Source organism: Chionomys nivalis, chromosome 15, assembly GCF_950005125.1.
Source record: "Chionomys nivalis chromosome 15, mChiNiv1.1, whole genome shotgun sequence".
Lineage (NCBI taxonomy): Eukaryota > Metazoa > Chordata > Mammalia > Rodentia > Cricetidae > Chionomys > Chionomys nivalis.
In genome coordinates this window covers 35,201,886-35,213,952 of record NC_080100.1, presented here as the reverse complement: position 1 = coordinate 35,213,952, position 12,067 = coordinate 35,201,886, and the positions used below count along the sequence as shown (strand labels likewise).

The 12,067-nt window shown below is 37.0% G+C and overlaps 1 protein-coding gene across 4 annotated transcripts in view; it reads right to left on the bottom strand.

The window, feature by feature from the left end:
• Positions 1 to 260: 260 nt before the first annotated feature.
• The window catches only part of Gpbp1 (GC-rich promoter binding protein 1), a 65,627-nt gene continuing 53,820 nt past the window's right edge, over positions 261 to 12,067 (bottom strand). For all 4 annotated transcript variants that reach the window (XM_057789665.1, XM_057789663.1, XM_057789664.1 and 1 more), the window contains 4 exons: positions 11,476 to 11,643; positions 10,130 to 10,317; positions 7,394 to 7,496; positions 261 to 897 (listed from right to left, as the gene is read on the bottom strand). In XM_057789665.1, coding sequence (XP_057645648.1) covers positions 739 to 897; positions 7,394 to 7,496; positions 10,130 to 10,317; positions 11,476 to 11,643 — 618 coding nt within the window. In that variant the 3' untranslated portion in view covers positions 261 to 738. The remainder of the gene's footprint in view (positions 898 to 7,393; positions 7,497 to 10,129; positions 10,318 to 11,475; positions 11,644 to 12,067) is intronic.

The window sequence follows — 12,067 nt, the reverse complement described above, 5'->3', positions numbered from 1 at the left end:
TAAGTTTTCCCATAGCTCCTCCAATCAGTTCTGAAAATGCTGACCTGACAGTACACCGAATACAGCTCTTGACAAGCTCCTCCTAAAAACCTGGAAGAACACCTGGCACTCTCCTCTCACATCCACTGCACTATGAAGGACTAAAGAGCATTTGTTTTGAAAGGTGACTTAGTACAAGACTTCAGTTCAAGAAGTTAATGTTTTAGTGCACTTTGCTCCAGTTTTAGCCAACATGCTACATTTTTCCTTTTTGTTGTTTCGTTTTGTTTTGTTTTAGGGAGAAGTGGGGTGAGGAGGTGCGCAAAGTAGAATTGAAGATTTCCACTGTTCAAAAAAAGATATGACTCTGCAAGCAAAACTGTAAGCTGCCTTTTACCTTAAGACCTGAACATTTTAAGACAGAAGCTTTGCAAAACATTACACAATTTTTTATTATTAAATGAGAAAATCTCATTTGTTACATCGTCACATTGCTAGTCAGAGAAATGCTGCAGTGATGAAGAAAGTCAATGTTGGATCAACCAAAGTCCTCATTTCTACAACATTCATTTACAAAGAAATAATGTTCAACACAGCCCAACACAACATTCTTGGTTTTCTTCATATTGAAGTCCCCCAAAAAAATCATCTTCTAATGGGGTAGTTCACTACATAAATTATAGTTCTTCATTTTTACAATTCACCCCAAACTGCATGAGAGATGTATCACACTAAATTTCTAAAGCTGTTAGGAATCCTTCACACATCGTCGTCATCTGATGTGTCACTGCTGCTTGTCTCTGTGTCGTCGTTCTCAACTGTGGGTTTGAAAGTGCTGTTTTTCCAGGGTCCAAACTTGAAGTCACAAATCAGGCCATTTTTCAAAATACCATTTTTCCTCAGCCCATTCTTCTGTAACTAAAATGTCAAAAAAAAGGAAGTTAATTTTGCCCCAAGAATTAATGCCATAATAAGCATAATCATAATCAAGTTTTCATGGTTTCTTACCCTGAAAATTCAGATACCATCTTTAACCATTTTTTGGTACCTAAATATCAAATGTTTTTATAACAACTTAATATAAATATATCCATGCCTTTATCATTAGTTCAGAAATTACAGCTTTATGTATGTCACTGGTTTCCAAATCACAGTGTACAGAAATAATTCCTTTATGGCAGTTAGGTATTTTATTATCAATAAGGTTTTAGCTACATGCCTCAGTCATCACATGGTTTTAAAGTCATCATCTTAGTAATATAAAATTGTTTTCCTTAGAATTCTGTTCATAGCAATTGTGCTCAGTACATTTTGAATGATACCATTTTTTACACTCAAAATAAATCAAGCTGGGGACAGCTCACTGGTAGAGGACTTGCCTAGTAGCATGTACTATAGAAAAGCCAATTCCTAAGGACAGAAAGCAGACTGGTAAATGGATGCTAGGGGTCAGAATTGGGAATAAAGATCGAATGAAAAAATTTGGATGGAGATGGAACTGTTCTCAATATATACAGCTTATACAACTGAGGGGGAAAAAGACTGAATCATTTAAAAAGAAATTCTATATATAAACTATGCATGTTCCCAACAAAAATTGTAAGTCTTTCATAAGACTATTATATATGGTCATCAACTTTACAATCATGTTAAAAAAAAACATAGTTCATTAATAACTTTTGAATAAAAAAATTAGCTAATCGGGAAGGGACAGTAAAATTATCTATTTGAAGAAAACAAAAATCCCAACACCAATGCTTCCCCTGCCTAAAGCCACCAAAAAATATTGTGAATATACACAGAGGTTACAGTATATAAAATCAACAAGAAAGGTCAGCTCTTTCTAAGACAATGAACACTGATAATAAACAACTCGAAAAGAATTGTTTAGAAAACAATGCCATTGCACAACTAATACAAATTAATATAAAAGGCTTTAAAAGACAAAGACAAAAGAAAATTCCCTATTAATATATACATGGTTATAAAAAGGAACCACAAATTTTGTAGAACAAAGTTGGAGGACCATACTTCCTGACTCTCAAAACTTACCACAAAAATACAGTAATCAAAACAGTGCAGGGATGTAGAGTATGGTAGCCGGCAATGCCTAGCGATCCCCAGCACTGCATGAACTAGGTATGGTAGAGCAGCACATCCAAGGAACCTGGCTACAAAGGGAGGAGTGGCCAGTGCTAAAGACTGTCTTAAAAGAAAATGACTCTTCAACTGACACAGACAAAAGAAATAGAAAGCCTAGAAAGGTGTAGGTGTGTGTGTGTGTGTGTGTGTGTGTGTGTGTGTGTGTGTGTGTGTGTGTGTGTGTGTGTGTACATTTAGTTTGGGTACTGGTTATCATGTTATTTATTTGTTTATTTTAAATTTTTTATTACTTAGAGTAAGAGTGTGCATGTGTGCATGCATAGGTCAGAGACAACCTGCAGGAGCTGGTTTGGTCCTCACTTTCAACTAAATGGTCCTGGGGATCAAATTCAAGTTATCCTTGTTTCTTCCTATTGTGTACTGATCACATTAGCCCAAAAAAAGTAATTTAATATTCACCTTTACTATACACTATTATAGACAGAAAGGTCTAAACACAAAGACCTTACTTAAACCTACAATCTGTCCTGCCTGCAAGAAGTGCTGGGAGATTGGTGGGAGTGGTTAACTCATGACTACTCCAACTTCAGGCCCATTACACAAGAGGGAGCCTATGCCTGACACTGCCTAGATGACCAGGAACCAGAGGCACAACAGCCCAGAGACCCAGGATAGAACCAAACACAACTGGCACAAAAAAAGAAGAAGAAGAAAAAAAGTCACTGAAATTATTCCTAGATACTCTGCAATATTCATACTAGCCCAACTGTCAACAACAAAGGGGTGTCAGGCGTAGAGATCCACAAAAAACATAAGGTAGAGCCAGGTGAGACTTGCAGAAGAGGAAGGATTGTATATACATTATAGTTGTTATACTGACTCTTTTACCTGTATGTGGGACACTTTTCCTCCAACTGGGTTGCCTCGTCCAGCTGTAATGAGGTGCCCAGTCTTTTATTGTTTGTTAGGCCATGTTTAATGGGAGGCCTACCTCTGTGCGCTCTCTCTCTCTCTCTCTCTCTCTCTCTCTCTCTCTCTCTCTCTCTCTCACACACACACACACACACACACACACACAAAAGAATTGATCTGGGGAAGAGGGACTGAGAGGAGTAGAGGGAGGAGAAACTGCAGTAGGCATGTAATGTGCAGTAATGTATTAGAGAAGGTGTGTGTGTGTGTACGCACACAAAGATGGAAGGGAGTGGGGATGTCTCAGTGATATAATACATGCATTAACATGGGTTGGCCATAGATACGATCTCCAGCAAGAAAAGAGTGAGCACAAAGGATTTGAACAGATATTTACCCCCAAAGAAGTTATACAAATAGCTAATAAGCCTATAAAAAGATGATCAAACTTCACTGTGGTGGACTGAATAATACCCATATGCTCATAAAAGCCTATACCATTCCCAGTTCTTTCTCCATTTCTCTCTTCCCCCACCCTCTTCCGGCCTCCTACTTTAGGATTTAAGCTCGACAGTTTTGATGCAGACATTCCCCACCACCATGGACTCTAACCCCCTGAAACTCTCCCTTCTATGAATGTTCTTGGTCATGGTGTCTTATCACAGCAATAGAAAAGTAACTAAGATACTAATCAGAGAAATGCAAATCAAAACCACTGAATTATCAACTTATACTATATACTTTAAAGAGATAAGACATAGAAATATAATGAGTATCAGCAGTGATGTAGAGAAACTGGAGCTCTTCTTGTATGTACACAGTTGGTAGAAAATGTAAAATGGCACGTTCCATGAAAACATGAGGGTCTTGCTAAAACTTTCTTTTTATTACATTTATACAAGACTTATTTTCATATGTGCACGTGTGAGTACCTTCATGTATGCTTATGCACTGTGTACATGCCTAGTACCAAGGCCAAAAGAAGCAATGGGATCCAATTGCTGGATGGCCAATTGTGAGTATTGGGAACTAAACATGGGTCTTCTGCTAGAAGCTCTTAACACTGAACTGTGTCTCCAGCCCCCACCTATATTCATCACAGAGTATGTGGGGAAACACATGCGAGAGAGGACAATACATAGATTCAGTTCTCTTCTACCCTGTGGGCCTGAGAATCCAACTCAGGTTGTCAGGCTTTAACCACCGAGTCATCTCACCACCCCTACAACTTTGTGGGGGTTTTGTTTGTTTGTTTTTCGAGACAGGATTTCTCTGTATATCTTTGGAGCCTGTACTGGATCACTCTGTAGACCAGACTGGCCTCAAATTCACCAAGATCTGTCTACCTCTGCCTCCCAAGTGCTGGGATTAAAGGCGTGCACCCCCACAGACCAGATTAAAACTCTGTCTTGACAAACCAGAAAAAAGAAAAAGAAACTTTGTTTTCAGCTTTTTTGTTGTCTCAAAATGATTTATTATTTTTATTATCCTAATCACACCTTCCTTTCCCCTCCCTCCTCTTCTCCCAGTCCCTCCTGCTCACCGCCTCCCTGCCCACCACGCATACATCCACTCCTCCTTCATTTCTACAGAAGAGGGCAGGGTTCCCATGGATATCAACCAAACATGGCATTTTGAATTGCAGTACTAAGGCTAGACAAGGCAACCCAGTAGAAGTAATGGGGTCTTAAAGAAAAAAGAAAACATCTTCAACAAAAGGTGCTGGTCTAACTGGATACCTATACCTGCATGTAGAAGAATGCAAACAGACCCATATCTATCACCCTGCACAAAGCTCAAGTACAAGTATATTCTTCTCAGCATAAACCAAGATGCACTAAACCTGATAAACAAGAAAGTGAGAAATAGTTTTGAATGTATTGGGATAGGAGACCACTTCCTGAACCAAACACCAATACCACAGGCACTAAGATCAACAATTAATAAATGGGACCTCATGAAAAGCTTCTACAAGGCAAAGAACACCATTCATATGACAAAACATCAGTCTACAAAATGGGAAAAGATCTTCACCAACCCCACATCTGACAGAGGACTAATTTCTAAAATATGTAAAAAACTCAAGAAATTTGATATCAAAAAAATAATAATCCAATTTTTAAAATGGGGTAAAGATCTAAACAGGGAATTCTCAATAGAGAAATCTCAAATGGCCAAGAGACACTTAAAAGGAATTTTAAACAACCTTAGACATCAGGGAAATACAAATCAAAACGACATGGACTCTACCTTACACCTGTCAGAATAACTAAGATAAAAACCACAGCTCATGCTATCCTGAAAGTGGAACAAGGGGAACAAGAGGAACATTCTTCCACTGTTGGTAGAAGTGCAAACTTGTACAACCACTTTGGAAATCATTATGGCGATTTCTCAGAAAAATGGGGAATCATCTACCTATATGAAAAATGATTAATAACAGTTTATTCTTCAATTTTTTTTTTTTTTTTTTTTTTTTTGGTTTTTTGAGGCAGGGTTTCTCTGTAGCTTTGGAGCCTGTCCTGGAACTCCCTTTGTAGACCAGGCTGGCCTCGAACTCCCAGAGAGCCGCCTAAAACTTTCATTTTAAGACAGCTTAAAAAAAAAAAAAAGACAGCCAGAGAAATAACCATTTTCATTTGTTGGTCAAGTATACTGCACCCGAAGCAGTAACTTTAAAGTTTCTGTTTCTTTTAAGAACACTTATCTTGGACTGGAGAGATGACTCAGAGGGTAAGAGACTTTTCTTCCAGAAGTCCTGAGTTCAATTCCCAGCAACCACATGGTGGCTTACAACCATCCATAATAAGATCTGGTGTCCTCTTCTGGCATGTATACACATAATAAATTAATTTATTTAAAAACCCCACTTATCTTGTGATAAACTGTTTTTGTTAAGTTGCATTCCATAAATACTTCTGATTTGTCTATTTCCACACCTTTCAACTTGTATCTATTACATATCAAGGTGCTGTCAATTTCATACTTTGTTTCAAAGATACTCACGAGCCCTGAACAGTATCTAACATGCTATTCATGTTTTACAGAGGAAGAATTGGGGGCATACATCCAAAAGATGTTCTGTCATACCACAAGGACACTTGCTCAACCACATAAAAAACTTTTTCTTTTAAACATTTATTCAGTTTGTGCAAGATTTGTTTTTATGTGGTGTGTTGCCTGTATGTTAGTCTGTGTAACGGTGCCAAATCCCCTGGAACTGGAGTTACAGTTTCTAGCTGCCATATGGGTGCTGGGAATTGAACCCAGGTCCTCTGGAAAAGCAGTCAGTGCTCTTAACTGCTGAGTCATCTCCAGTGCTGCATCATGTGGATTTCCAGGATCAAAGTCAGATTGTCAGGTTTGGTGTTAAGAGCATTGAACTGCTGAGCTATCATCACCTGGTCCCAACATTTCCTTCAGTAGCAATTCTACTGTAGACACACATAGACACACACATTGAAATCAAGAACGTCTACACTTATTATAATACAGCATTATTCATAGTAGCCAGAAGGTAAAAGCAATCCAAGTGTCTACTAACAGATTAACAATATACGAATACATGCAAATAGTGGAATACTACTCAGCCTTATCCCAAAAAGTGCTACATATACAAACCTTGGGGTTATAATGCCAGAAGAAATAAGACAAATAGTATATGATTATATGTACATGAGGCATGGAAAACCACCATGTTCATACAAACAGAAAGCAAAAGAGTAGTTTCAGGACTAAAGGAACAGAAAATTATCACTTAGTGCTACTGAGTTAATGTTTGGGAACACACACACAGAGAATAAAAAAAAATTGAAGGCAGATAGTAGTAATGGCTTTCAAACAATATGAATGCATTTAAGCCACTGTGCTGAATGTGGAGGTAGGATAGAGGGTTAAATTAGTAAATTATATGTGGTAATTTTTAAGGAAATTTTAGAAATACAATGAGGAAAATACTATATTCATTTCAACCATAACTAATATTTTTATATCTATAACAGATTTAGAAAAATAACTTTTTGATGCTCATATCAAATTTTTCCTAATACTTTTTCAGAAAGGAATGTATATAGACCTAAAATAAGGTTTAGAGTATTAATTATTCTTGTTGGAAAGGATCAAAGGCAAACTAAAACTTGTCACCCATGTCAAATCAAGAACCAAATTAAAGATCTAGATAACAAAATATTATAAGCATTTCATTTACCTAGACACTGTACACACAATAGTCACTGTAGATTTGTCTGAAGGGGAATTCTGGCCTGTGGTATGATGGTTAGCAAACTCCTAAACAAATAAAACTAGTAGGATTCTCCTATCACCAGGGTTTACCTGTAATTTGGCTGTTCTACTCAAGGGCTGTTTTAAGAGTGAATCTAAAAGGTTTAGGTTTCCTTACCTGTTCACTAATAACTTGGAATTCTCTCATTTCATCCTCAGTTAAGGGAGCACATGTTTCATCATTTTCACTGTCTTCCTGCCAGCCCATCTCCTTTAATAATCTGAAAGGGAGGAAAGTAAGTTTAATTTAGAGCTTCACCTGGGTAATGCAACTTAAACTTTGTACAACACAATCTATAGTCTGATTACACAGTCCCTAAAATATAAAAGGACTTCTGAGTTTATTTTCTTAAAAATGAGTTATTAACCAAGTAGACTATATTTGATAGTAAGTAAAATAAACTGCCCGATGAGGTGATAATTTATTTGTATCTTAATAAAGAAAGCTTACCTTAAGGTCAGAGTGCAAAGTTTTGTCACTAGAGGCAAGGCACACAACTTTAATCCCAACACTCAAGAGACAGAGCTAGACAGACCTCTGTGAGTTCAAGACTACCCTAGGCTACACAAGATGGAATCAGACACAGATCCAGGAAGTGGTAGCACGCAACTCTAATCCCAGTATTTGGGAGTCACACACCTTTAATACCAGCACTAAGGAGGTGGGAACAGGAGTGATATGGCAGAGAGGAGAGAGGACCATAAAGGGGAAGTGTGGAGTCTGAGGATCGCCCTTTGGTCTGAGATATGGTAAAGGTAAAAGGGTCCCCGACCCCCCCCCCTCATTAGTGGCTTACTGCTCTGCTTCTCTGATCTTCAGTTTTAACCCTTTATCTGTCTCTGGGATTTTATTATTTGTGTTACAACCTGATTACTTAATCTTCAGGGTCAAAGTTCTCTATGCTGGAAACTTACAATAGGAGAGCCAAAAATAAAAACTGGCAAATCCTTGTACTAAAACTAGTAGTAATAATGTCACTTTTGCTTTTTCTTCAAAACCACAATCCAACATAGTTTCAGCTGCTCATTAGCTGTACTTGGAAAGGAAAGGCTGCAGAAGCTTCCCTATCTTAAATTTTATATTCTTCTAATGTCTTGGATATATGGCATTTACTATCCTCAGTGCACAATTCAATCTGAAAAGAGGCATAGTGCATAGTTCGACAATAACAGAAAAATGATTTTTCAGAGTTCTCAACCTAAAATTATATAATGAGAAATGATTAATAACAGTTTACTCTTTTCAATTAAAAAAAACTTCCATTTTTAGGAAAACAGAAATAAGAAAAGATTTACAGAGAAACCATTTTGATTTGTTGGACAAGCACATAAAAAGTAGTAACTTTTAAGTTTCTGCGTTTTTTTTAAAGGCCACTTATTTTGTAATAAACGTTTTTGAAATTGTACTCCTTAAATATTTGTTATTTCTATTTGCACATCGTTCTTTTTTTTAAGATTTATTTATTTATTATGTATACAGTATTCTCAGTAGTTGTCTGCATGTATGCCTGCGGGCCAGAAGAGGGCGCCAGATATCATTACAGATGGCTATGAGCCACCATGTGGTTGATGGGAATTGAACTCTGGACCTCTGGAAGAGCAGTCAGTGCTCTTAACCTCTGAGCCATCTCTCCAGCTCCCTATTTGCACATCTTTCAACTTGTGTCATTGATTTTAGAAAATTTTTTCAAAGTCTCAAAGGATAGCAGGGCAGTGGTGGCGCATGCCTTTAATCCCAGCATTCAGGAGGCAGAGGCAGGCGGATCTCTGTGAGTTCGAGGTCAGCCTGGTCTACAAAGGGAGTTCCAGGACAGGCTCCAAAGCTACAGAGAAACCCTGCCTCGAAAAACCAAAAAGTCTCAAAGAATATATTAGTACTCAAGAGATTTAAATAGCATCTAACATGCTATTCATATTTTACAGAGGAAGAATTAGAGTCATTTAAGTAAAACAATTCGCTTACTCTACAGCAAAAAAAAAAAAAAAGAATTTTAGTATTCTGCCACCAGAATTAGGATGTTACACGCTCAACTGCTGCCTCAAGACCAAAAAAGTCGAGTCGGCATTATTTCTTTGATGCCTATTCACTGGCTTTTCTGATACAGTCTTGATTACAAGGTAGATGGCTGCCCTTAGAAATGGGATTTCTACTTCAATCATTCAATATCACCTAATTCAAATGTTATAAACTAAGACTAATAGAATTGACTGTGTTTGCTATGACCATTTTTCCTATTTATAAGATCTGAAAAAACATTTGTGATGGCCTATGTTCAATCAACAACACTAAAAGAAAATGGAGAAGGGAACCAATATTCTTAACCCTCCAGATGATCAAAAGAATTATCTTTAGAAATTATTGTTCATTACTGATAAATGCATCCACTATAAGGGTATATGTTCTTATGAATTATAACGAAAGTCAAGTCAATATTAAAGGTATGAAATCTTTTTTCACATATGATATCACATGTTCTTAAAGAAATTAAACCTGAAATCTAAAAGTAAACTAAAATAAATATAAATGTAACTTTGTAAGCTTAGAAGAAATGAATGTTTTAAGGGCTTGAGTAAGACTCAGTCAGTTGTGAGAGAGACGGGGGGGGGGCGGGAGAGAGGGGGGGTGAGAGAGAGAGAGAGAGAGAGAGAGAGAGAGAGAGAGAGAGAGAGAGAGAGAGAGAGAGAGAGAGAGAAAGAGAGAACAAAATAAAGGGTTCAGACTATAGCACATGTATAGAACAAGTAAGAATCTAGATCCAGTACACAGCATCAGCCTATCAATCACTTAAACTTGATTAAAAAAAAAATCTTGAACAAGGATAATGCCAATTAAAAAGTAAAAATAATTACTAACCTGTGTTCTGCCTCAAGTGAACTGGAAAGAACATCAGTTTGTGGGAAAGTTGAAGAACGAATGATCTGCTGAGAAATCACTGAAGCATTGCCGTTCTCTTGTGGAATTTCGTTTTCATCAAAGTTTCTGTTTATATCTCTTTCTTGATGAGTACTATTGCTGTTATGCAAATTAAATGAGTCGTCATCCTGATTTTTAGGGATTTTAAAAAATAAAGAGTGAGTTCTAAAGAAGTTACTGACAATTAACAGAACCTATCTAGATTCTCATGAAAAATACATTAATTTCAATTATTAATCACTAAATTTCAAAGGCATTTTCATAAAAATATATAAGGCCATAAAGATAAAGATGAAGGAAAAGAAGTATATAATTATACAGCTGGTACTTGCTATATATATATATAGTCCCTGATGGACTCATTCTTGCATCAAACCTCCTGCTCCAGTCTACAGAGTACTGGAATTATAGACATGTACCATGGTGCCCAGCCAAAGGATTTAAAAAAAAAAAAAAAGTATAAATTTGTGTCCAGGCATAGCCATGCACACCTGTCATTTCAGCATCTGATTGGGAGTCTAAGGCAAAGGATTATAAATTCCATGTCGAGCTGGACATGAGAAATTATTTGAGGGGAAAAAAAGCTGGCTAGTTTTCTATATAGACAGATAATATTTTTTAAAACTGCAATTTCAAAATAGGCTTATCAAGGACTTATTTACAACTGTGTGGGTTAAGAGAAACCCAAAGGATGGAGGCCAGATTGGTTAAGTACCTATAAAGCTGTTGCCACCAAGAGGTCTGACGAAAAAGACAGAGAAACCATGAGAACATCAATAGGAAGGGAATCAAGGAGGTAGCCTGTTGAAGATGCACACAGGAAGGAACCATGGGATTAGAGGCTCTGATCTAACTATTGCCTTTTCAATTTCCTGCTGGGGCTCCTCAAAACTGAATCAAACTAGAAAGCAGAGCTCCTTTCTAAAATTCAGTGATTACACAGAACAATGACAAATCAAGCACATCAGAGACAATGTACAGAGCTGACCTGTACTCTAACATCAGTGTTACACACTCACAAATACTTCTGCTCAAATCAAGTATGACATGACCAGCTTTCGTGAGGTAGAAGCAAGAGAGTTAAGAAGTTCAAAGGTACCTCAAGTGCAGAGAGTTAAAGATCAGCTCGGGTTATATAAACCCTCAAATATTCACCCGAAGAAGACAAGAACCTGCTGGCATGGGCTTAGCGGAGGGAAACCAAAGATAAAGTTTTAGAGTTTATCAAGGTTCTAAATATTCACCCATGTAGTTTAAAAATCAAGAATCACTGTGATTTCAATTACCTTCTCTGAGCCAGCATGACTTTCATCTTCATGTTCCTCTTCTACTCTGTCCCTTTTCAACGCTTTCAGAAATTCACTCTTCTTATCACTGCGCATTCGTGTCAGTTTTGTTAAGCGAGGCTGCTGATTAAGCTTGTCAACAGGCGAAGAGGAATTTGAACGATTACACTAATGGGAAAATCAGAGATACTGGTCAATATATAACTAGATAATCAATATCAAAATAAAGTTCACTATTACCACAGCTTTTTATCTTACACTTATTTATAAAGTGAAATTGATTTTAAAGTATACTAATAATAAACTTATAACAATATATATTTTTCTTTGCCATTAAATGGCTTACCTCGAGAACTTTCTTATTCCAGAGGTAATGAAGATTAGATAACCAACAGAACTTAAAATATAAAACTTGGCCTTATTTACACAGCACATAAAAAACAATTTTCCTAACCATGCTACAGAGTGCTGGGGATCTGAAACATCACCAGTAAGACTTTATAATCATTTATGGAAATAGGATTTGTCATTGCATTGGATTTCCCCAGAGATTAGTGTGAGAGGAAGAGAAAGGGAAAATGATATTGACTTT